This window comes from Pristiophorus japonicus, chromosome 7 (genome assembly GCF_044704955.1).
Source record: "Pristiophorus japonicus isolate sPriJap1 chromosome 7, sPriJap1.hap1, whole genome shotgun sequence".
Classification (NCBI taxonomy): Eukaryota; Metazoa; Chordata; class Chondrichthyes; family Pristiophoridae; genus Pristiophorus; species Pristiophorus japonicus.
In genome coordinates, this window is record NC_091983.1 from 181240804 (window position 1) to 181266601 (window position 25798).

The window sequence follows — 25798 nt, forward strand, 5'->3', positions numbered from 1 at the left end:
TGTTTTTTTCAACATTTGACTTTTTTGCTGGTTATTGGCAGGAAGAAGCTGAACAAAACTGATTGTAAAAACAAGTTCCTGGGATTTCCTGTCAAGTTAAAGTCACATCTTTTAGTTTGACAAGTTCACTGTCAATTTCTCAAAAATTAATTGAGGATTGTCGTGGTCCAATTGGATTGTGTGTTTTAACTGTATTATTATGTGTTCAATGTTTGATTCATTATTATCTTGTAAGACTGAGGAAAGTACTTGAGGAGGCATAATTGGTTATTTCAAACTTAAGTCAGGTGATATAGACAGTTTACATAAGTTTTGTGAGGCTTGGCTCCTGGTGCAGAATTGGATAGAATGACTTAGAATATACAGCACAGAAACGGGCCACTCGGCCCAACTAGTCCATGCTGGTGTTTATACTCCACATGAGTCTCCTCAATTCCATCTGCCTCATCTCAACATTTCAGCACATCTTTCTATTCCCTTTTCTCTCATATACTTATCTAGCTTCCTTTTGAAAGCATTTGAAATATTTACCACAAACACTTCCTGTGGTAGCAAGTACAGAGCCCTGGTGAGGCCACACCTTGAATATTGTGTTCAGTTTTGGTCTCCGAATCTGAGGAAGGACGTTCTTGCTATTGAGGGAGTGTAGCAAAGGTTCACCAGATTGATTCCCGGGATGGCAGGACTGACATATGAGGAGAGACTGGATCAACTGGGCTTGTATCCACTGAAGTTTAGAAGAATGAGAGGGGATCTCATAGAAACATATAAAATTCTGACAGGATTGGACAGGTTAGAGGCAGGAAGAATGTTCCCATTGCTGGGGAGTTCCAGAACCAGGGGTCACAGTCTAAGAATAAGGGGTAAGCCATTTAGCACCGAGATGAGGAGAAACTTCTTCACTCAGAGAGTGGTTAACCTGTGGAATTCTCTACCGCAGAAAGTTGTTGAGGCCAGTTCGTTAGATATATTCTCTTCCGGCCAAAGGGATCAAGGGGTATGGAGAGAAAGCAGGAAAGGGGTACTGAGGTTGAATGATCAGCCATGATCTTATTGAATGGCGGTGCAGGCTCGAAGGGTCGAATGGGCTGCTCCTGCACCTAATTTCTAAGTTTCTATGTTTCTATGTTTCCGAGTAAAGACATTTCCCCTTTTTTACCGATTGGATTTATTAGTAACTATCTTGTAGTATGGCCCCTAGTTTTGGATTCTCCCACATGTGGAAACATTCTCTCTACATCTAATATTCATAATTTTAAAGACCTCCATCAGGTCTCCTCTAAGTCTTCTCTTCGCTAAAGAAAAAAACCTAAACCTGTTCAATCTTTCCCAATAGCTGTAATCTTTCCATTCTGGTATCATCCTTGTAAATCTTTTTTGCACTTTCTCCAGTGCATCTATGACCTTTTTATACCATGGAGACCAGAACTGTGCGCAGTACTAGGATCTAATATAACTTTAACATAAGTTCACTACTTTTGAATTCTATACCCCTAGAAATAAATCCCAGTGCTTTGTTAGCATTTTTAATTGCTGTGCTGACCTGCGATGCTGCTTTTAATGATTTGTTCGCCTGTATTCCTCGATTTCAAAATTCTCATCCTTGTTTTCAAATTCCTCCATGGCCTTGCCCCTCCCTATCTTTATAATCTCCTTCAGCCCCACAACCCCCCAAGATGTCTATGTTTCTCTAATTCTGCCCTCTTGAGCAACCGTGATTATAATCACTCAACCTTTGGTGGCCGTGCCTTCTGTTGCCGAGACCCTAAGCTCTCTTTCCTCCTTCAAGATGCTCCTTAAAACCTGCCTCTTTGACCAAGCTTTTGGTCACCTGCCCTAATTTCTCCTTATGTGACTCAGTGTCAAATTTTTATCTCATAATATGCCTGTGAAGCGCTTTGAAACATTTCACTACGTTAAAGGTGCTATATAAATACAAGTTGTTGTTGTTTTGATCACTTTGCTCTTCTACCCCATTCGGTTTCTTATTTTTTAAGGTGTTGGTGATGTTTCAGTTTTTCCTAATAAAGTGCATCACCTCACATTTATTTATGTTATAGTTCATTTATTAATTAACTGCACAGTCTGCAAGTTTTCTAATATCTTCTTGTATTATGTTGCATACTTCCTCAGTATTAGCTATACCCACAGTTTGGTATCATCTGTAATTTTTGATATTGAGTTACCAAATCATTAATGTAAATTATGAATAATAGTGGACCCAGCACTGATCCTAGTGGAATATAGCTTTCTACCTTCCCTCAACCTGAATAACTACCCTTTAACCCTACTCTCTGCTTTCTATTTTTTAGCCAATCTCACTGGACAGGAGCATGGGTCACAGAATTGCCACCATCATGATAGGTGACCCATCTGTGTCCTCTGCTCCCATCTAGCAAGGTATTGCGTGGTAGCCTCGACTAGCAAAATTCACGCTTCAGCTTTTTAGCTTTTAAGGCAGTTGTAGTATACCAGAGAATACTACCTTAGCCAAGATATGCTGTTGAAGTTCAGATTAAGATCATGCTCTACAGGTATATTTGATAAATTAAATTCACAATTACATTGACCGGAATTTTACTGGCAGTGAGAGAGCGGGATCGGAGGTGGGTCAGGTGTCAAAATAGAAATGATTTGACAGTGGGTCGGGATAAGAACATATGAACATAAGAAATAGGAGCAGGAGTAGGCCATTTGGCCCCTTGAGCCTGCTCCGCCATTTAATAAGATCACGGCTGATCTGATCTTGGGCTTAGCTCCACTTCCCTGCCTTCACTCCCTTATCATTCAAAAACCTGTCTATCTCCACCTTAAATATATTCAATGACCTAGCCTCCACAGCTCTCTGGGGCAGAGAATTCCACAGATTTACAACCTTCTGAGAGAAGAAATTCCTCCTCATTTCAGTTCTAAATGGGTGACTTCTTATTCTTAAACTATGCTCCCTAGTTCTAGATGCCCCCACGAGTGGTAAACATCCTCTCTGTATCAACCTTGATGAGCCCCCTCAGTATCTTATATGTTCAATAAGATCACCTCTCATTTTTCTCAACTCCAATGAGTATAGGCCCACCTACTCAACATATATTTATCCGTCAACCCCCTCACCTCTGGAATCAAGCTGGTGAACCTTCTCTGAACTGCCTCCAATGCAAGTAAATTATTCCTTAAGTAAGGAGATCAAAACTGTACTCAGTACTCTAGGTGTGGCCTCACCAATACCCTGTACAGTTGTAGCAGGACTTCCCTGCTTTTATACTCCACCCCCCTTGCAATAAAGGTCAACATTCCCTTTGCCTCCCTGATTACTTGCTGTACCTGCATACTAATGTTTTGTGCTTTATGCACAAGAAGCCCGAGGTCCCTCTGTGCTGCAGCATTTTGTAATCTCTCTCCATTTAAATAATAATTTGCTTTTTTATTTTTCCTGCCAACATGGATAACCTCACACTTTCCCACATTATACTCCATTTGTCCACTCGCTCAGCCTGTCTATATCCCTTTTCAGATTCTTTGTGTCCTCTTCACAACTTGCTTTCCCACCCATCTTTGTGTCATCAGCAAACTTGGCTACATTACACTCAGTCCCTTCATCCAAGTCATTAATATAGATTGTAAATAGTTGAGACCCCAGCACCGATCCCTGTAGCACCCCACTAATTACCGTTTGCCAACTGGAAAAAAGGCCCATTTACCCGACTCTCTGTTTTCTGTTAGATAGCCAATCTTCTACCCATGCTAATATACTACTCTCAACCCCATGAGCTCTTATCTTGTGCAGTAATCTTTTATGTGGCACCTTCTGGAAATCCAAATACACCACATCCACTGGTTTCCCCTTATCCACCCTACTCGTTGCATCCTCAAAGAACTCCAGCAAATTTGTCAAACATGATTTCCCTTTCATAAAACCATGTTGACTCTACTTGGCTGCATTATGATTTTCCAAATGTCTTACTACTGTTTCTTTAATAATGGACTCTAGCATTTTCCCAACAGATGTTAGGCTAACTGGTCTATAGTTTCCTGCTTTCTGTCTCCCTCCTTTTTTAAATTGGGGCATTATATTTGCAGTTTTCCAATCCACTGGGACCTCTCCAGACTCCAGGGAATTTTGGTAGATTGTAACCAATGCATCCACTATCTCTGCAGCCACTTCTTTTAAGACCCGAGGACGCAGACATCAGGTCCAGGGAACTTGCCCACCTTTAGTTTCATTATTTTACCGAGTACTTTTTCTTTACTGATTGTATTAAGTTCCTCCCTCCCTATAGCCCCTTGATTATCCACTATTGGGATGTTTTTAGTGTCTTCTACCGTGAAGACCGATACAAAATATTTGTTCAAAGTCTCTGCCATTTCCCTGTTCCCCATTATTAATTCCCCAGTCTCATCCTCTCGGTTTCCTTTAGCTACCCTCTTCCTTTTTATATATCTGTAGAAGCTATTATTATCTATTTTTATATTTCTTGCTAGTTTACTCTCATAATCCATCTTCTCTCTCTATTAATTTTTTAGTCATCCTTTGTTGGTTTAAAAAAAAAATTCCCAATCCTCTGGCCTCCCACTAATCTTGGCAACATTGTGTGCCATTGTTTTGAATTTGATACCATCTTTTACTTCCTTAGTTAGCCACGGATTCTCTTTAAAAGTCTTTCCTTGTCATTGGAATATATTTTTGTTGAGAGTTATGACATATATCCTTAAATGTCTGGCATTCATCAACCATCTTACTCTTTAGTCTATTTTCCCAGTCCACTTTAGCCAACTCCGCCTTCATACCTATGTAATCACCTTTATTTAAGATCAGGACACTGGTTTGAGATCCAACTTGCTCACCCTCCAACTAAATTTGAAATTCAGCCATTCTATGATCTTTCTTTCCTAGAGGATCCTTTGCTATGAGATCATTTATTAATCCTGTCTCATTATACAGTACCAGTTTTAAGATAGCCTGCTACCTGGTTGGTTACACAACCAGGTAGTAGGCTATCTGTTGAAGGAAACTATCCCAGATACACTCTATGAACTCTTCCTCAAGGCTACCCTGGCCACTGGCCAATTTGATTTGTCAAATCAATAAGAAGGTTAAAATCACCCATGATTATTGCCGTACATTTCTTACAAGCCTCCATTATTTCTTGAATTATACTCTGTTCAACAGTGTAGCTACTGTTCGGGGGCCTATACATTATGCTCATTAGTGATTTCTTCCCCTTATTATTTATCTCCACCCAAACTGATTCTACATCTTGATCATCTGAGCCAATATCATTAGTCCCTACTGCCCTGATCTCATCCTTTATTAACAGAGCTACCCCACCTCCTTTTCCTTTCTGTCTATCCTCTCCGAATTTTCAAATACCCCTGAATATTCAGTTCCCAACCTTGATCACCTTGCAACCTCGTCTCTGTAATGGCTATCAGATCATACCCATTCATATCTATTTGTGCCGTCAACTCATCTATCTTGTTACGAATGCTGCGTGCATTCAGATAAAGAGCATTTAATTTTGTCTTTTTACCATTTTTCCCTGCTTTGACCCCACTTTCTAATACACTCTTATTTTTAGACATTCTGTCCTTTCCTGTCACACTCTGGTTATCATTTCCCCCAAAGCTACCCTGCACTTTTGCCTTCTCCTTGCTCCTTGACTTTTAAAATTTCCGCTCACCTGAACCCTCCTCCCCCACCACTATTTAGTTTAAAGCCCTCTCTACAGGCCTATTTATTCGATTCATCAGGACACTAGTCCCAGCATGGTTCAAGCCCGTCCCAATGGAACAGCTCCCTCTTACCCCAGTACTGGTGCCAGTGCGCCAGAAATCGTAACCCATTTCTCCCACACCAGTCTTCGAACCTCACGTTCATCTCTCTGATCTTATTTACCCTATGCCAATTTGCTCGTGGCTCGTAGTAATCCAGAGATTATTACCTTTGTGGTTCTGCTTTTTAGTTTAGCCCCTGGCTGCTCATACTCCCTCAACAGAACCTCTTTCTTTGTCCTACCTATGTCATCGGTATCTACATGGACCAAGACAACTGGATCCTCCCCCTCCCACTCCAAATTCTTCTCCAGCCCAGATGAAATGTCCTTAACCCTGGCACTGGGCAGGCAACACAGCCTTCGGGACTTACGCTCTCAGCTGCAGTGACCAGTATCTATCCCCCTAACTATACTGACCCCTACCACTACAACATCCCTTTTTACTCTGCCCTCTTGAATATCCCCCTGTACCATGGTAGTGGTCAGTTTGCTCATCGTCCCTGCTCCCGTCCACACAGGGAATAAGAGCCTCGTACCTGTTGGACAAGAACAAGGGCTGAAGCTGCTCCAATGCTACTTTCTGGATCTCTATACCTGCCTCGCTCGTGCAGTGTGGAGGTTGAGTGTGACTTTGTAGTAACTTTTTGTGATCGACTGAAAGTATTGAAATTGTTTGCACCACTGCAGCCAGGTCCTCCTGACGACATCCCTGCTTGTGCCCGCCTGTGCAATGTGCAACCAGGCTATATATATGGAGGGAGTCATGGGAGAGGCTGAGTGTAGCCCTGCACCCCGATGCTGTAGAACACTGACAGCACAACTGTCATAATCAATGTGGACATGGTTCCTTTATGGAAACGGGTTGGTGACACGTCATCAGATGACATCATCAGACCCGCTTCCTTTTGATTGGCTAGGAACCTCACTGGGCAGACTTAACAAGCTCCATCAAGATAAAACAACTTGGAGAGAACAGGCTGCAGCCAACAGCGGACCGGGTCTTTGCTGCAGACCTTGGCCACCCCGGATTCACCTCAGTCGGTGAAATCGTGGCAATTGTCTCCCTTGAAGTGAATCTATCGTATTGATTCTCTGCATATCAAAGTACATTTTTGGGACTGAAGTTTTAGTGCAGCAGAAATCAAGTTCTTAACATTTTTCTAATTCAATAAGACAATTTTTTTTTACTTTGCTACTGACTGCTACAGCTATAATCTTATAACAAATTTATTGTAAGATAATCGCTTTCAGGAGAGATTAATTACTTTTGTCACTTGAAACATTAAAAGTTGATGAAAAGAATTATTGGACAACAAGAAAAAAAAAACGTGGCCTAGAAATTTGATCACGCCATGTTCGCTTTACAGGGCATAAAACAGGCGCCTAATGTGGCAGACGGCTCGTTGCGCACCAGAAGTGCACTGCCCACCATATTGAATCAGGCATCCAGGGCGGGCATGGGAAGAATGAAAAAATCTCATCAAAATATTAAAATAGGGGCCTGAGTGTGTTATAGGACCTTTTTGTGAAATTGGTCTGCCCCGGTGCCTGAATCACCATGTGATAAACACGTCCAGCATATTCATGGCGTTAACAGGTAGCAAGCATCATGCAGGAGCACTATTTGCAGGGCTCGTCCCTCCATACAGGTTAGTTGCTGGTTTGTCCTTTTAGGCTGCTGGTTAACTTCTGGGCCTTTCTTTTGGGCTACTTTCTGTGCTCCACAACTGAATTCTGATTTCTGGGAACAATTCTGTGTTGTTGCTGGGCTGCTTTTATCTACTTTGCAAGTCATGCGTGGTCTCGTAGATCTACACTGCACATTTTTCATTGCTTATATTTCCTTCCAATAATGAGGTTCCAAACCTGTACACAAAGTTCCAATTACTCACCAATAATCTGCTCACCGATGCTCAGTTCGGGTTCTCCCAGGACCACTCGGCTCCAGACCTCATTACAGCCTTGGTCCAAAAATGGAAAAAAAGCTGAATTCCAGAAGAGTGACTGCCCTTGAGCTGCATTTGACGAGTGTGGCATCAAGGAGTCCTAGTACAATTGGAGTCAATGGTAATCAGGGGGAAAACTCTCCACTGGCTGCAGTCATACCTGGCACAAAGAAAGATGCTTGTGATTGTTGGAGGCCAATCATCTCAGCCCCAGGACATCGCTGCAGGAGTTCCTCAGGGCAGTGTCCTAGGCCCAACCATCTTCAGCTGCTTCAGCAATGACCTTCCCTCCATCATAAGGTCAGAAATGGGGACGTTCGCTGATGATTGCACAAAGTGAAGTTCCATTCGCAACTCCTCAGATAATGAAGCAGTCCATGCTCACATGCAGCAAGACTGGACGACATTCAGGCTTGGGTTGATAAGTGGCAAATAACATTTGCACCACACAAGTGCCAGGTAATGACTATCTCCAACAAGAGAGAGTCTAACTGTGGGCATTTGCTATCAATGGCATTACCATCGCTGGATCCCTCACCGTCAACATCCTGGAGGTCACCATTGACCAGATGGTACATTGACCAGAAACTTAACTGGACCAACCACATCAATACTCTGGCTACAAGAGCAGGTCAGAAGCTAGGTATTCTGTGGTGAGTGTCTCACGTCTTGACTCCCCAAAGCCTTTCCACCATCTACAAGGCACAAGTCATAAGTGTGATAGAATACTCCCCACTTGCCTGGATGAGTGCAGCTCCAACAACACTCAAGAAGCTCAACAACATCCAGGACAAAGCAGCCCGCTTGATTGGCACTCCATCCACCACCTTAAACATTGCGCACCATGGCTGCAGTGTGTACCATCTACAAATGCACTGCAGCAATTCGACAGCACCTTCAAAACCTGCGACCTCTACCACCTAGAAGGACAAGGGCAGCAGGCACATGGGAACACCATCATCACCAAGTTCTCCTCTAAATCATACATCATCCTGACTTGGAAATGTATCACTGTTTCTTTATCGTCACTAGGTGAAAATCCTGGAACTCTCTCCCTAACAGCACTGTGGGAGTATCTTCACCACAAGGACTGAAGTGGTTCAAGAAAGCGACTCACCACCACCTTCTCAAGGGCAACTAGCAATGGGCAATAATGCTGGCCTCGCCAACAACATCCGCATCGCAGGAATGAATAATAAAAAAATTGTAGCCTAGCTAAGATCTTGTACATTTAACATTACCACCTTACTTTTGTATTCTATGCCTCTAGTTATAAAACCAAGGAATCTATTTATTTTTTTATAGCCTTATCTACTTGCACTGCCACTTTTATTGACCTGTGTATTTGCATATTAAAGTCGCTCTGAGCCTCCACTCTATTTACAATCTTACCATTTTCCTACTCTTACTTCCAAAATGTGTTACTTCACATTTACTATGTTGAACTGCATCTGCCACCTATCTGTCCATTCTTCCTACAATTTGTCTTCTGCTCATGTCTTTTACAATTAAAAGCACTCACCTCCTTCCCCACTACCCAGTTTGGTGTTAGAAACATAGAAACATAGAAAATAGGTGCAGGAGTAGGCCATTCAGCCCTACGAGCTTGCACCACCATTCAATAAGGTCATGGCTGATCATCGCCTCAGTACCCCTTTCCTGCTTTCTCTCCATACCCCTCGATCCCAAGAACCATATCTAATTCCCTCTTGAAAATATCCAACGAAGCGGTAGGGAATTCCACAGGTTCACCACTCTCTGAGTGAAGAAGTTTCTCCTCGTTTCGGTCCTAAATGGCTTACCCCTTATCCTTAGACTGTGTCCCCTGGTTCTGGACTTCCCCAACATTGGGAACATTCTTCCTGCATCTAACCTGTCCAGTCCCGTCATAATTTTATATGTTTCTATGAGGTCCCCTCTCATTCTTCTAAACTCCAGTGAATACAGGCCCAGTTGATCAAGTCTCTCCTTTTATGTCAGTCCTGCCATCCCAGGAATCAGTCTGGTGAACCTTCGCTGCACTTCCTCAATAGCAAGAATGTCCTTCCTCAGATTAGGAGATCAAAACTGAAAACAATATTCCAGGTGAGGCCTCACCAAGGTCCTGTACAACTGCAGTAAGACCTCCCTGCTTCTATACTCAAATCCCCTAGCTATTAAGGCCAACATGCCATTTGCCTTCTTCACCGTCTGCTGTACCTGCATGCCAACTTTCAATGACTGATGTACCATGACACCCAGGTCTCATTGCACCTCCCCTTTTCCTAATCTGCCACCATTCAGATAATATTCTGCCTTTGTGTTTTTGCCACCAAAGTGGATAATCTCACATTTATCCACATTATCTGCCATGCATTTGCCCACTCACCTAACCTGTCCAAGTCATCCTGCAGCCTCTTAGCATCCTCCTCGCAGCTCGCACCACTACCCAGCTTAATGTCATCTACAAACTTGGAGATATTACACTCAATTCCTTCATCTAAATCATTGATGTATATTGAAAATAGCTGGTGTCCCAGCACTGAGCCCTGCGGCACCTCACTGGTCACTGCCTGCCATTCTGAAAAGGACCCGTTTATCCTGACTCTCTGCTTCCTGTCTGCCAACCAGTTCTCTATCCACGTCAATGCATTACCCCCAATACCAAGTGCGTTAATTTTGCATACCAATCTCTTGTGTGGAACCTTGTCAAAACCTTGTTGAAAGTCCAAATCCACTGGTGCTCCCCTGTCCACTCTACTAGTTCCATCCTCAAAAAATTCCAGAAGGTTTGTCAAACATGATTTCCCTTTCATAAATCCATGCTGACTTGGACCGATCCTGTCATTGCTTTCCAAATGCGGTTATTTCATCTTTAATAATTGATTCAAAAATTTTCCCCACCACTGATGTTAGGCTAACCGGTCTATAATTCCCCATTTCTCTCTCCCATCTTTCTTAAAAAGTGGTGTTACATTAGCTACCCTCCAGTCCATAGGAACTGATCCAGAGTCGATAGACTGCTGGAAAATAATCACCAATGCATCCACTATTTCTAAGGCCACTTCCTTAAGTACTCTGGGATGCAGACTATCAGGCCCTGGGGATTTATCGGCCTTCAATCCCATCAATTTCCCTAACTCAATTTCCTGACTAATAAGGATTTCCTTCAGTTCCTCCTTCTCACCCAACCCTCTGTCCGCTAGTATTTCCGGAAGGTTATTTGTGTCTTCCTTCGTGAAGACAGAACCAAAGTTTTATTCAATTGGTCTGCCATTTCTTTGTTCCCCATTATAAATTCACCTGATTCTGACTGCAAGAGACCTACGTTTGTCTTCACTAATCTTTTTCTCTTCACATATCTATAGAAGCTTTTGCAGTCAGTTTTTATGTTCCCAGCAAGCTTCCTCTCATACTCTATTGTCCCCCTCCTAATTGACAAGTTTCAATATTATTCCGTTAATTCCTATGTCCAGATTTCATGTGCATTCACTGTGTCTAAAATGCCACTATCTCTTTTCTGTTTCAGGCGGAATTTTTGAGTCAGTGGAAAAAAGCCCATCTGGTGCAGAGGAACTAGCCTTTAAGTTTGCTTTAAATACAATCAACAGAAATAGAACGCTGCTTCCAAACACGACGTTAACATACGATATCCAAAGGATAAATATTTACGACAGTTTTGAAGCATCCAGAAAAGGTAAAGTGCTCCGCGCAGTCTCTCTCCGCTGCATGAGATCCAAATGTTTTCATTAGTTTTACCTCAGAGTGCCAGAGTAGGTAGTGAAATTTTAGTCAGCAAATATTTTAAAATAAAATAAATATTCCCAGGCTATCAAATGCAAATTGTGCTTCTGAAAGATACAAAGTAAAGCTAACTGTACCATACCAAAATATTGCTTAATAATGCAGTGGAGTGAAATATGTTTCTTTTTCTGCCGAATAATTCCTGCTAGCATATCGGCTTTCTCTCCTCTCATTATTGACAGAATTATATATCTCCTCTTCAGCCTGTGATCAACTGTCTCTGGGGGTGGCAGCCATCTTTGGGCCTTCTCATAGTTCTTCAGCTAACGCAGTGCAGTCCATTTGCAATGCACTCGGGGTTCCACACATACAGACCCGGTGGAAGCATCAAGTCTCAGACAACAGAGATTCTTTCTACGTCAACCTCTACCCAGACTTCTCTTCCCTCAGTCAAGCCATCCTGGATCTGGTACATTTCTTCAAATGGAAAACTGTCACCGTGGTGTACGATGACAGCACAGGTACGTGTGCACATGGAAACTGTATAAACAGAGAAAAGCATGTACAGAAAATGTTGGATCCGATTGGCAAAAAATATATGTTTAGTAATCTTCAGAAAAGTTTATTTACAGAGACTGAATATGTCAATTAGCATTTTTATTACATGACATGTAGAGGTTTTGGAGGTTTTAATGTAAGGGGAATGAATCCTTTATTCAGGTAAAGAACAACATATGTCGATTCATTTTTTATTGCTGTTTGGTGCCACAGCTGCAACATTTTAAGTACACTGGGGGTAATTTTGACTTTATGCGATAGTGTTCGATGGGTGATATCAGATTAGCCGCCCGTTATACATCTCTCCCACTTTTCATTTCCATGGAAGTCAAACCGGGAAAGATGTATAACCAGCGGCTGAATCGATATCGCCCGTTTTACACAATCGCACAAAGTCAAAATTACCCCTACTGTAAAATAGTTTTGCGCAGTTTGCTCTTCTGTATCAGCACAAGCTTTTGAAATATATATGCAATGCACTCACGGTCCCCCACATACAGACCCAGTGGAAGCATCACGTCTCAGACAACAGAGATTATTATAATCTGAGGCAGAATCATCACCCTTTCCCTCCCCATACACTGTGAATAAGGAATTATATATTGAAGTAGTGGTGGGATGAGATTCAAGATCATTTCAAAGACCAGTTCTGCCAAAAATTAACAAATTGTGTCATGAAGCAGATAAAGTTTTGAAAATAGAACCCATCGTGTTTAATTGATATATGGCATCATTTTGACCTAAAGCTTCAGTGGTTGCCATGAGCAAACATTACCAATGCCTGGTTTAGTGAGGGAATTACCATTCACAGATCAGGGTAGATTTTCCTTCCCGAGTGGTGTTTGGGAAGCCACCCCCCAATAATCTGCTGGCCAGGCCTCGATGGCATTGGATCAGCAGTCTGCAGGTGTAAAACTAGTGCACCAGGCTGCAGGCTCCAGACTACCACAATATTGGGCGCCCCTACCGACTGCCAGCCTGGAAAAAGGTAGATTGGAGGGGGTTGAGGGCGGTGGGGGGGGGGGCGGCGGTGAGGGGTTGGAGTTCATTCTTGGGAGAGGTACCTGGAACAGGCACAATCCACCCACTACTATCCAGATTTTTCACTATTTTTGCATGCATAACACCCACTTAATGTCCATTTTAATGCTGAAATGACGTGAAACGCCCCGATATCGCCCATTTAGCCACAAAATGGAAACTGACGCCCATTTCTTGTCACTTATCGCCGAGCGTTACTTTCTGCATGTTACTAATGCTGAGAAAAAATAATACCGCTTGCCCACGTTTTTTGGGCGGAATCATCAGAATGGCCGATCCCACGCCCATAATATCGCCCAGCATTACTTTTGGCACATAATTGACGCCAAGATTTGATAATACCGCCCGGCCACCATTTTTTGTCGTAAAGATCACATCTACTGAAACTAACATCCAGTATATCGCCCATCCTTATTTTTGGCATCTCGCCCACAATATCGCTCACCGAAAAAAAACGCTGGGAAAAAGTGGAACTAACTGGAACCGCTCACAGCGGTATGGATGCCATGTTCTAAATCACATGTCACATCATTTAAAAGGCCGCTCTGCTTCAACCTTGGGGGAGTTCGGATGTACTCTGGAGGTCTTTGGACGTGGTGTGAACATCTGAACAAACATCTTATCATACTGTGGATGATTAGAATTTACTAGGTGGCTTAGTGGGAACATTAATTCTTTGTGAACAATTGGTAGAAAACAGATAGCAATTGGAATGGGGCCTGTTCTTTCTCACCCTCTCTTGATGACCACTTACATGCTGACCACTTACAGAAGGTTTATCATGTGCCCAATGTAAGATGTGACAGACTGATGAGGAGGACCAGACGTTACACCCCCCGCAAGTACAGGGAGAAGCAGTCTTACCTCAACTTGTCCAACACCACCTGCCTTTGGAGACTGCGCTTCCACAAAGAGGTTATCACTGAGGTATGCCAGCTCATCAGGGGAGATCTGCAGCCTGCCAGCACCATCAGGACCGCACTGTCCGTCGAGGTCAAAGTCACCGCAGCACTGTTGTGCTACGCATCGGGTTCTTTTCAAGCCTCAGCTGGTGACATTTGCAGTATGTCTCAGCATGCCACACATTGCTGCATTAGACAGGTCACTGAAGCCCTGTACACACGCAGGATGGATTTTATCAGCTTTCCTATGACCAGGGAGGCTCAGACGGAGAGGGCTTTAGGATTCTACCGAATTGCTAACTTCCCCAAGGTGTAGGGAGCAATAGACTGTACGCACATCACGATGCAGGCACCTTTTCAGGATGCAGAGGTTTTCAGGAACTGCAAGGGATTCCACTCCCTGAATGTGCAACTCGTTGTCAACCACCAGCAAATTATTATGGCAGTGAATGCTAAATTTCCAGGCAGCATCCATGATGCTCACATCCTGCATGAGAGCATGGTATCTGACTTGTTTAATAATCAACCACAAGGTCAATGCTTGGTGACAAAGGATATGGCCTCGCCACCTGGCTGATGAGCCCCCTGCATGACACCCACATCGAAGCCGAGTGGCAATACAACGAGAACCACAGAGCCACTCGCAATATCGTGCAGAAAACCATTGGAGTGCTTAAGCAGCGCTTTAGATGCCTGGACCACTCAGGAGGCGAGCTCCAATACCACCCTGAGCAGGTAGCTCAATTCATGGTGGTGTGCTTCATGCTGCACAACTTGACTATCAGGCGGGGACAAGAATTGCCAGAAGGCTGTGACAGTCTACCTCAGGAGAGAGAGGAAGAGGAGGACGAGGAGGTGGATGCTGACCTCGGGCCACACAATCAGGCTGATGCTGAAGCAATGCCCCTGCCCCCCTGTAGACCACAGGGAAGGGCCTGTGGTGGCATCATAGCTGCAAGACTCTAATGTCAGGAGCTCATAAATGAGCGCTTTGCCTGAAAGAACGTTGGTGGTATTTACAAGGCTGACACACTGCTGGGTGTGCAACTCATACATCAATAGTGTGCATCACCTTGGCAACAGTTAAAGTTTAAGTTGATTGAAGTTAAGTGTAATTATATCCTTTGATGTTAAGGAATCACCAGTGTGTAACGGTGCAGCTATCTGAGCCAATGCGCAACAAGATTATGTTAAATAAAAAACATTTAAACCGACCATTTGTCTGAACTCATAAGTATATCTCGAAAAAACAACTCTTTCTCCCCACCGCTTCTCATCCCCACCTCTTCCCCTTCCCCTTCCCCTCCTGACTCCAAGCTGCCTGGCCGAGGAGTTCCTCAGGCGCTGCTTCATTGCGGGGGGAGAATGACAGTTCCAAGGTGGGAACGTGCTCCGAGCCAGAAGCAAGATGTTGCTGCTGGCTCTCATGTGTCATTGGCAATGGGGGTGTGGCACCTTGGGGTACAGTGCGGCGCTCCGGGACCACTGGGAGCTAACAGCTGCAGGGCCTCCTCCATCTCTTCCATGTTATATATTATTTGTTGGACAAAAACTCGGTGCAAACTATGTTCTTGGCGCTTAGTAGGCTTTTTTCTGCTGATGAATCTCCCTAGTGTCTCCCACAACAGCCAAACAAGCACACATCACACCCACACATGCTTTCAGTCCCTCTCTCCTCCCTCTCTCTCTGTCTCCTCTTCTGCGCAAGTAATGATGACCCCTGACCTCCTGAATCATGGGAAACGAGCGGTGCCATGCCGTTGCTAAGGACGGCAGAAGGTCAGAGATTTAACGCTACCGCCCATTTCATATCGCTCGCGGTAACGCCTAATTTCAAAAATGGAGGCTTGAGGCTTTGAGAATAGGCGACAAGCTGGTGATCTGAAAGCCCATTTTTACCGCCCACGCCGAAAATAACGCCCATTTTGGGCAATCTGCACAAAAGTGTAAAATCTAGCCCAATATATCAATCGGGATCCTCTGAAGCCCACAACTCAAGTGGGCACTCCAGCCACCAAATGATAGGTCCTAAGGAAGATAGGGACAGCTGCACTGTTGCCGGAATGAGGCTGTAGGCTATTCTCGGGGTGCTGTTGATCCACTTCTGCCTGGTGGGAGGTTTCATTTCTAAATATATGTACGTACACTGAGACATGACTTATCCAAAGACTTTGCATCAGTTAATAATTCTGATAACTGCTTGTGTATTAACTTCACTGTTGCACGGCGTTAAACAATGCGAATTCAACAGGGAAATTATTATGCAGCCTGACAAAATAATTGTACACAGAGGTCCAGCTGGTTTGACTCGCCAGTCTGTTTGGATGAGTGATGTTTACATAAAAGCTTTCCACTGCAAATAATTAAATGTTCTTGTGGTTTTGGTGTTGTTAATGTTCACTGGAAAAGTATCTGAAACTGAAAAAAAATATTTCTGCAAAACAGCTTTATGTTTATCATATCATTATGTTTTACTGTTCATTTTATAGCTGTTGGAAGACATGCTGTGGACAATTAGATTTTAATTCACTCTTGTGTGATGGGATTTGCCCAAGAAAGAGGTTTGGTTGGTATTGGCTTTTTTTTTCAAACCATATTTGAAAACTGGTTTCTTGGAGATTTAAGAATTTTAGAACATCAAGTCTGAGTGAGCAAAGGCTGTTTGGCCCCTCATGGCCGCTCCATCCCCTGTCCATGTATTCTTGTTCTACCAATAACTTATCTAACTAATTGTGCAGAAAGCTGAACATCATTCATATAATGGAAATATTTCTTCTGATTGTCTCTTCCAGTGAAGTTGTAAATGTATCCTTTTTAACAATTACGATTTTAAAAGAAATTGCAGACTGAGATAAACTTCCCGCTGTGTTTACGATATCACGAAAGGCCGGAAGAAATCTTTCCCTCCTGTATTAAAGAAACGTAGATAAGAAGTTAGATAACATTTTGTTTTTCACAAGTTGACATATTGGGGAGAAATTGGCCTGGTTTGCGCTTCCCGTTAGCGCCTGCAAGGGGTGGTAATGGGACGGGAAGGGGTTACCGACCGGGTGCCGTGAATTCACCGAGGTCCGCAAACTTTCCTGCCGATTTTACGCTGGCGCTGACACTTACTGCCTCGCTCTCTTGCGCTCCGTGAATCGTGCCATCATCTGGTGTGCAGCGCCCTGTTAGCGCCCCAGATGTGATATTCGCTTCCACCCCCTGCAGCATCAGCAACAACGGCATCTGCAGGAGGCATTATCAACTCACCTGGCTGCTTGGGGAGCGCTATTTAAAGGCAGTGATGGTCAGGTAGGGCAATATTTATTATTCTCCCCAATTTGGTGCCTCCTGATTTATTTTGCCACTGCGCTGGTAGATTTATATTACATAGTTTTCTACATATGAGCATTCATCTTTAAGTGTGGTGTTAGACGTGAATTAAAGAACTAGATTAAGTTGTCATAATTATGTTTCACACATATTTTCATTTTCCAGTATGATCTGCTTCCCGAATAACAATATAAGTGTAATACACTTTTTGCCAAGTATATATTAGAAGATCTATGATCTGCATTGAGTATCAAGTTTACTGCTGAGAATGGAATACATTCAGACAGAAAGAAGGATTCGGCAGACTGAGACAATGATAGAGCCAGAATGGTCCACAGGGATTTCACTAATAGACTAGCTTGCTCCATTTGTTCCAGGCAGTAAACGTTCACATTTTCATAGAACTACAAAGGCCCTTCCACATGAAAAGCATTGAGCTTATGTCTTCCCAGTAAAGTCTAGCTTCATACCAGTCTCCCAAAGGAGTTGATTAAGAACTCATTATTATAAACTCATGAGAACCAACAAAAGTGGTTCTTTGGATCGGAGTTCTCTCATTGAACTTTAAACAGTTCTGCTGATATTCATTGAGTTTCAATCAGCACCAGTCATCATCATGATCATCATAGGCAGTCCCTTGGAATCGAGGAAGACTTGCTTCCACTCTAAAAGTGAGTCCTTAGGTGGCTCAACAGTCCAATATGAGAGCCACAGTCTCTGTCACAGGTGGGACAGATAGTCATTGAGGGAAGGGGTGGGTGGGACTGGTTTGCCGTACCCTCTTTCCGCTTCCTGCGCTTGTTTTCTGCATGCTCTCGGCGATGAGACTCGAAGTGCTCAGCGCCCTCCCGGATGCACTTCCTCCACTTAGGGCGGTCTTTGGCCAGGGATTCCCAAGTGTTAGTGGGGATGTTGCACTTTATCAGGGAGGCTTTGAGGGTGTCCTTGTAATGTTTCCTCTGCTCACCTTTGGCTCGTTTGCCGTGAAGGAGTTCCGAGTAGAGCGCTTGTTTTGGGAGACACAATTAGAGATGGAGAACCATGGCATTGTGAGAAATAATCCATTGACTGCACCCAAAGAGTGTGTAGTTTGTGTGCTACCCAAAGGTTTGCTGCATCTAAGTTGATCATTTTCAACCCATACGTTTGCATAGAAAGAAAGAAGGAAACAAAGGAAGGAAAGGAGAGAAGAAAGGAAGAAAATAATTTGATAGTTTATTTGGTCACTTTCAAGGCCATTGGTGATCCATGGTTAGATATTGTTGTCGGAATTACTTCCAGTTAATAAATAAATGTCTGGATCATATATATATCTTAGAAAGAGTGTGTTGCTATAACTAGAATTTTGCAATAACATTGTTCTACTGAGATTTGTCTGTAATTTTTGAAACTATTCCAATGCATGACTTTGCTGCTCTTGTTGTAATCATGTTTAATAAATTAAGGAATTGCTACATATTTTTTTTTACAATAAATTTCTACTAATTAAATAAGGGGAAACAAACAGACATTATATTATGTGCTTGTGTTTGAACTGATAAAAAGAACAATTTGTCTGACACAGGTTTTACCTACAGCATTGAATAATTTATATACCAGAGTAACGTTAATGAAAAATGCAAGGCACAATAGTTCTATTTTTAAAAAAGGTGATTGAAAAATCTCTTGCCTAGAAACAGAGAATTTGAAATTTCATTTTGTGGAATTGGTATTACAGGTGTAATAAAGCATGAAGTATTAGAAAAACACAGCAGGTCAATCAACAACTGAGAGACATGTAGCCTTAATGTCTTGGATGCGACCTTTCATTGGATGGATTCCGATAAATGGTGACATGATATGTCGGGGCCGAAATTTAGCTTCCCAAAAAGGCCACTTACCGCCAGAAAGCGGCAACCAAGCCAACGGAGTGTTGAGTGGCCATCGACTTCCGGTCCAATGACCGTCGCCAGCGAAATTCAGCTCCAGGATTTTTCTGGTGGTCCCCACTTCTGCCCTGCTGCTGCTGACTGGTCTTAAGTGCATGATCAAAGCGTACACTGCCAATCTCCCGCATCTCCAGCCAAATTCAGCTGTAAAAATCCTCGATCGCCGAGCGATGCCCCCTACAGCTTTTTCTGTCAGTGCACCTTTCTTCTGTGTGTGGGACTTGGCTGTGCAGCGACTATTAAAGGCGAGGGCCCACTGCCACGGCCCGCATTTTATTTTTTTGTGCCGGCAGACTTCCAGGTCGGCTGGGCCGCCAACAGGCAGCCTGGCACCCCCTCTTGGGCCCGGTCGAAACTCTCCCTGGTGGTCCAGTGGACCGAACCTAAAGAATCGCTGCTTCTCTCCCCTTTAAGTGAAGAGAGAGGTTGTGACACTCAGATCTAATAATGTCATCACCGCTCCGCTGCTGACTGACAGCGATGGAGACTCCATCCCGCCTTCACTTCCACCCATCTAGAGTACCTAGCACCCCACTTCTAGTCCGCTTCACAAGAAATGCTAAAGAGCTGAATTTCATGAAAGAGGCAACCTCATCTGAAGCAGTGGAGAAATCACTTCAAAAATGAAAGGTGCGACCCGTTTCGGGCGGGGATGAATTTCGGCTACGTTATCTCCAGCTTTCTCTTTCAGAGGCTGATTAACTCGCTGTGTAACTCCTGCATATGCTGTTTCTACTGCAAATTTACTGCAAAGGACTAAGGAACAGGAGTAGGCCATTCAGCCCCTCGAATTGGTTCTGCCATGGAATTATATCATGGCTGATCTGTATCTCAACTCCATTTATTTCCAGCATGTTTCTTTTTATGTTCACTATCAGTCCTGTGTTGTATGCTGATATTATACATTGTAGATATGTAGATATTGAAGGAAATATTGTGGTTAATAAATTCAGAATGTAAAAATGGAGTCCCTTAGTGAGGGCAAAGAGGCAAAGGTTAGGTGTAGGAAAAGCATCCTTGTGCCTGGGAGACCGAAGGATTCTGTGCTTCTGTGGAACATCTCAAAGATGGTCAATGTTTTCCCGCATCTTAACATCCTAAGATCCTTCTTAATATCGAGAAGCACATCTGTTAAATTGCAACTTTTAAATTAATATTCACTTCCGATTTGAAAATGCAATTTATGTACAAACACAACACAAGGGGCTGGATTTTTTTGTCTTCTGCCACCCCTCTTAGTGCCCCGGAGAGGCAGCACTGGCGGTGGGAATGGTTTCTGGGCGGGCGGACAGCTTGCAGCGCCCTGCCGGGAAATTCATTGCCGGTTTTGCGGGGGGCGCTGAGCAGCACCGCCCGGGAGCGTCGAACTGGTGTGGAACGCCACCGGTTTCGACTGCACTTCGATTTTAAATTGACGCTCAGCCTCTTGTGCCTTGTAGCGGGCCCTAGTGGGACCGCCTGGAAAGCCAGGCGGTCAGAGCTGTCTTGGCAGCGGTGAGTGAAGTAAGTAATGAATGAGGTAAGTGTGATTGTTTTTTATTTTTATTTTTGCGATTTAACTTAATAGAAACATAGAAACATAGAAAATAGGTGCAGGAGCAGGCCATTCAGCCCTTCGAGCCTGCACCACCATTCAATATGATCATGGCTGATCATTCAACTTTAGTACCCCATTCCTGCTTTCTCTACATACCCCTTGATCCCTTTAGCCGTAATTGTGGGGTGGTCAAGATATTGGGAATGTTTTTTGTGTGTTTTGTGCCAATTTTGTTTTCTTCAAGCAAACCTCTCATAGGGCGCTTCGAGGCCGGCTCTTTAGCTCGGATTTTCAATTGGTCGGCCGGCCTAGTGCCCTAAAAGAGGTGCACAATGCCTCCCTTAGTGCTCCGCTCCACACTCAGGGCCCAGTTGATGAATTTTGTGGCTGAGAGCACAAACCATTTCCCGGCGCAAACTTTACTGCCCTGCCGCCATTACCGCCCCGAAATGACCAGAACCGAAAATCCAGCCCAATGTGCTGTGTGTTACCTGTGGAGAAAATGATTGAGCATTAAACATGCACTAACTCATGAGTCAGTTCAATTCTTTTCATATGGGTGTTGCATTATTGCGACAAATTGCTCGTGGAATAAGTGTAACAATCACTCAAAAATTCCACACTGGAAATGCAAGTGACAAGGTCCCTAATTTAAAGTTTACCTCCATGGTCCCTGAATAGGAATTGAAGTGTGCAGCTCAGCTTTCCTCCACAGATCAAGTAGTGACATATTTCTTATATATCCTTATTTAATTAAAGTGTATTTTATCTGTCTTGCAATGTGGTATGTGGTGATAGCTGCAACAACTCAGAAGGACAGAAAGGACCGAGAACACTTGAGACATTTGTGATGTCCTAATGAATTCTTAAATGTACAAATTAAAGAATCGGTATGCATTTTGGAAGCTGACAGGATTATTTAGTCAGACTGAAGTTGACATTTTGACAAGGCGTTTCCCCACCTCTCTACTTAAAATAACTGACAGCATTTTGAATTGAGAATTATGACCCCTTTAGTGCTGGTGAAAGGACTTTAAAAGGCTTAGATGGGTTTTATCTATCTGATGGAGAGTGGGTAACAAGATAGTGACTGGGACTTATGTGTCTATCTCCAGCAACTGAGACAGTACAGCTCCCAGTGGTAGTGAGGGAGCTTCTAGTGTACACTCTGAATTGCCAGAAAGTAATATTTTTTGTGACCTGGAACTGCCCGCTGGACATATGGGAAATGCTAGAACCTGAATTTTTGAATTATACAATGAAATGAAATTCTTTCCCCATTGCTGGCGATCTTTTACAGATGGGTGGAAGATAAGAGCAATTTCTTTAAAAGTCATTCATCTGATTTTTGGGACAATAGACTCAGGGTTAGAAATTTGGTTGTTTAGCGACATCATTAGCGCCAAAGAGGGGCATCAAGGGGCCGCTAAACACCTTCCGCCCGAGCGCCGTGCTGCCAGCTCCTGCCTCGAACTTCAGTGTAGGTGTAGCGGCAGCGCTGATAGTTTGTGCTGTGCTCGCTAGTGCCGCCCACTCGGTCACGTCATCGAGTGTGCAACACGTCCATAGTCACGCATCACCTGCGATAGTGCCTGGTGTTCACTCCGGCAGGGGAAAGCAGTCGGTATGGCGTCGATCCCAGGCGATATCGTCCGGAGTGCAATTAATTGATGACATTTCAGTTTGTCAACTTCTGTTTATTTGTTGTAGTCGTGGAGAAGTGTTGGTGAAGTTGATTTACATTTTCACAGGGATTTTTCTTTCAGCTTCTGGCGCTAGGATGCCGGCTTCCTAGCGCCAATAAATTGTGTAGGCCTCCCGCGCTTTCGCTCCGTTAGCACCCTCAGAGGAGTGTGGAATGTTTATCTTAGCGCTCCACACTCCTCTTGGGGGCGATACAACTGAATATCGCACTTTGAGGCGGTAGAAATCGCCCGGCACTAAAGGTACCTCAAAGTGGGCGGTACTGAATTTTCAGCCCTCAATCCTTTGTTTGAGGAGATAAAAACAAGAGGAAAGGTTATTTTTCTTCATTATTTTCAACCTGCAGTGCAGCATAATTTAATTTGCAGGCATATCCGACATCTCATCACCTGTATAGCAAAAGATTGTGGCACAAATAGAGGGAATTTAATTTGTTTCTCACAGGGAAATTGAAGCTATATTTAAGTATTAAATTGTTTATAAGGTTGTCGCAGTGACAAGGAGATACTCTTCTTCCCCATCAGTTTATGGAAGCGCTATTCCTACTCCCTGGTTCAGGCTCGCAATCTGTTCCTTCTCCCCCACTCCCCCCTGCCCCTCCCCCCCCCACCTTAATTCAAGCTGCAACTCTTTACCCCCCACTTCATACTGTCAGTCTTCAACAGTCAATGCCACTCACAGCTCATACTGGTATTCGTACAGCTCATTCACCAGACTGTTCACAATCATGGTGTTGTATTTGACACCGATATGAGCTTCTGACCACATATCCACTCCACCACCAATACCATCTATTTTCATCTCTGTAACTTCCATGCCTTTGTTACCTCTGGACTTGACTAAGCCAATGCCCTCCTGGCCGTCCTCCGATCTTCCAACCTACTTATGTGGCTTAGTGTTAAATTTTGTTTGATAACGCTCCTGTGAAGCGCCTTGGGACATTTTACGATGTTAAAGGCACTATTTAATTGCAAGTTGTTAGTATAAATGGCTATTTGACTGCAAGGGGCTTCGCCACCATGCTTGATCCTTTCCTCACTCGATGACCACATACTTCCAGCAGGGATTGCTGGATGGCGATCGGAAGCGGGTGGTGCCCTGGATGATTTGTTTCCTGCCCCTAGCCTATGGATGGTAAGGCCCATTGCAATGTTTTGCTGATATTAGCTTACTGAGCTCAAACTGGAATCAAGCCTGGGACCTTCCTAGTTTGCATAGTTCAGCTACCCAGTGAATAACCAGACTGGGACACTAGGGGATGGCTAACCAAAGCCATTAGCGACATGAAGTATAGAATGCCACTTTGCTAAAGCAACTTTGCAGATGTATGGAAGGGTTTCCAAAGTCCCTACTCACCCTCCCCCCCAATTAAAATATATTTTCTTAACACTGCGTCAAGCGATACAATGAAAGGTATTGTAACTGAGTTGACTGATATACCCTGAGACAGTCATCAAGTAAAATATTTTATCCCTTCTTACAGGAATTCCCTCAGGCAATCAGTGATCAGTCTTTACAGGAGAAAACCTGAGACTATAACCACATTTTCTCTGTAAGCTAACAGAGAAACACATGTACATTTCGCCCATTGATTGTGGTTTATTAAGTGCTTCAATTAAAATATTTTGTCTTTATAATTACAGTCTTAAGGCTACTGGCATACACAGGCAGAGTAACAGTGCAGCATATCTGATAACTGTATGCAGACATTTCAGAATTTAAGTAGATTGTTCTTTCTATTATTAACCTTTTACTAAGTAATGCTAATACTTAACCCAATTCAGTGGTGTGCTATGTAAAGAACAGCATTGATACTTTGCACCACAGTTTTAAAATATTTATTTTTATCGAGAATGCAAGGTGGAGGGCCAGGACATTGTGTGACTGAGGATCAATAACTAATACACTATGCTGCAGGCAGAGTGCACAAACATTAAATAGAGGATTGAGTGGTGCAGTGGGTCCGAACTCTATACTTTCACCTCTGGGACCTAGGTTTGAATCAATCCTAGACTCTCTGATCAACAACCTCAGTCCAACTTCTAGTGCATGTGAATCCACAACATAAAACTGCACACAGTTTGGCACAAATTAATAGCCAAGTGCTCAATCTCGAACAGGTAGGCCATTAGGGTGGTTGATGTAAACAAAAACAAAATCATAATGATGCGGCTGAGAGCTGCATCTCTGAGTTTGGGTTAAAGTGCTTCTTGGGAGCTTCACTGTACTGTCTGTAATATATCTGACATGGAAGTGCCTGATTCTGACACTGAATGTGAAAAGTAGCAGTGTTCCATTTTCTAGCACTGATAATCCATGCCTTGAAGAGCGCTAAAATTCACCAAAAAATACAACATTAAAAAGCCATATTATGAAAGTGAGAGCCACGAGCGGAATTGTAAATTTATGATGTGCACACTTCTTCGGATGAATTAAGTGCATCTTATATGCATCATTCATTGCCATGGTAGTAGTCATTAAAAAAATAAACGTATTTCAGTGATCATGTCAGTCAGTGGAAGGTGATGCAGTTCAGTAGGTGACCTTTGACATGTGCAGGATATGAATATGTGCACTGGCAGATATGGAAGGTTTAATTGCTGCATTGGCATACAGGTCACACATGGGCACAGAGTGATACATCAGTTATCCTTAAAAGAAGATTCATCTGCTGCTAACAGATGCAGCATCATTGTATTTTTGTGTAACGTGCAGCGAAGTGAGTAAATGTCAATTATTTTTCTTACTGTGTGACAGGATAAATTTCCCCCACATGATCACACATCTTATGTTGTATTTGCATTTTCTTTTTCATCTTCTCAAGGCCTGATTCGGTTACAAGAGCTCATTAAAGCTCCATCTCGGTACAGTATCCGCTTGAAAATTCGGCAGCTTCCATCAGATACAAAGGATTCCAAGCCTTTGCTGAAGGAAATGAAAAGGAACAAGGAATTCCACGTAATATTTGACTGTGGTCACGAGATGGCAGCTGGTATCTTGAAGCAGGTGACTATTTCCAAAGACAGCAAAATTGTGTATTCTAATAAAATGTAGTGATGCCAGCAGTCCTTATTTCGCCACCTTATATGATATTCAAAACTCAATGTAAAAGTCTTTAAGAAAACCAATATACATGTTCTTTTCTCTTCTTACGTTAACTGTTCAGGATTTGTCGTGGCGCAGGTATTCTCTTCAGGAACTGATAAATTGGATTATGAGCAATATTTTTTTTTTAAAGTATTGCATCACAAATGAGTGAAATTGTAAGAGCCCTTAAATTGCAGGTTGTTTACAAAATATGCACATACTTGCCCATTGTTTTCCCACTAGCAAAATCTTGGGAACTTGCTGCTTACAACAAATGTCATATCGCACG

The 25798-nt window shown here is 43.2% G+C and overlaps 1 protein-coding gene across 4 annotated transcripts in view; it reads left to right on the forward strand.

Annotated features, from left to right (window-relative positions):
- LOC139267373 (glutamate receptor ionotropic, kainate 2) overlaps nucleotides 1-25798 on the forward strand; it is a 319999-nt gene that overhangs the window by 31578 nt on the left and 262623 nt on the right. For all 4 annotated transcript variants that reach the window (XM_070885607.1, XM_070885604.1, XM_070885603.1 and 1 more), the window contains exons 2-4: nucleotides 11223-11390; nucleotides 11701-11958; nucleotides 25247-25428. In XM_070885607.1, coding sequence (XP_070741708.1) covers nucleotides 11223-11390; nucleotides 11701-11958; nucleotides 25247-25428 — 608 coding nt within the window. The remainder of the gene's footprint in view (nucleotides 1-11222; nucleotides 11391-11700; nucleotides 11959-25246; nucleotides 25429-25798) is intronic.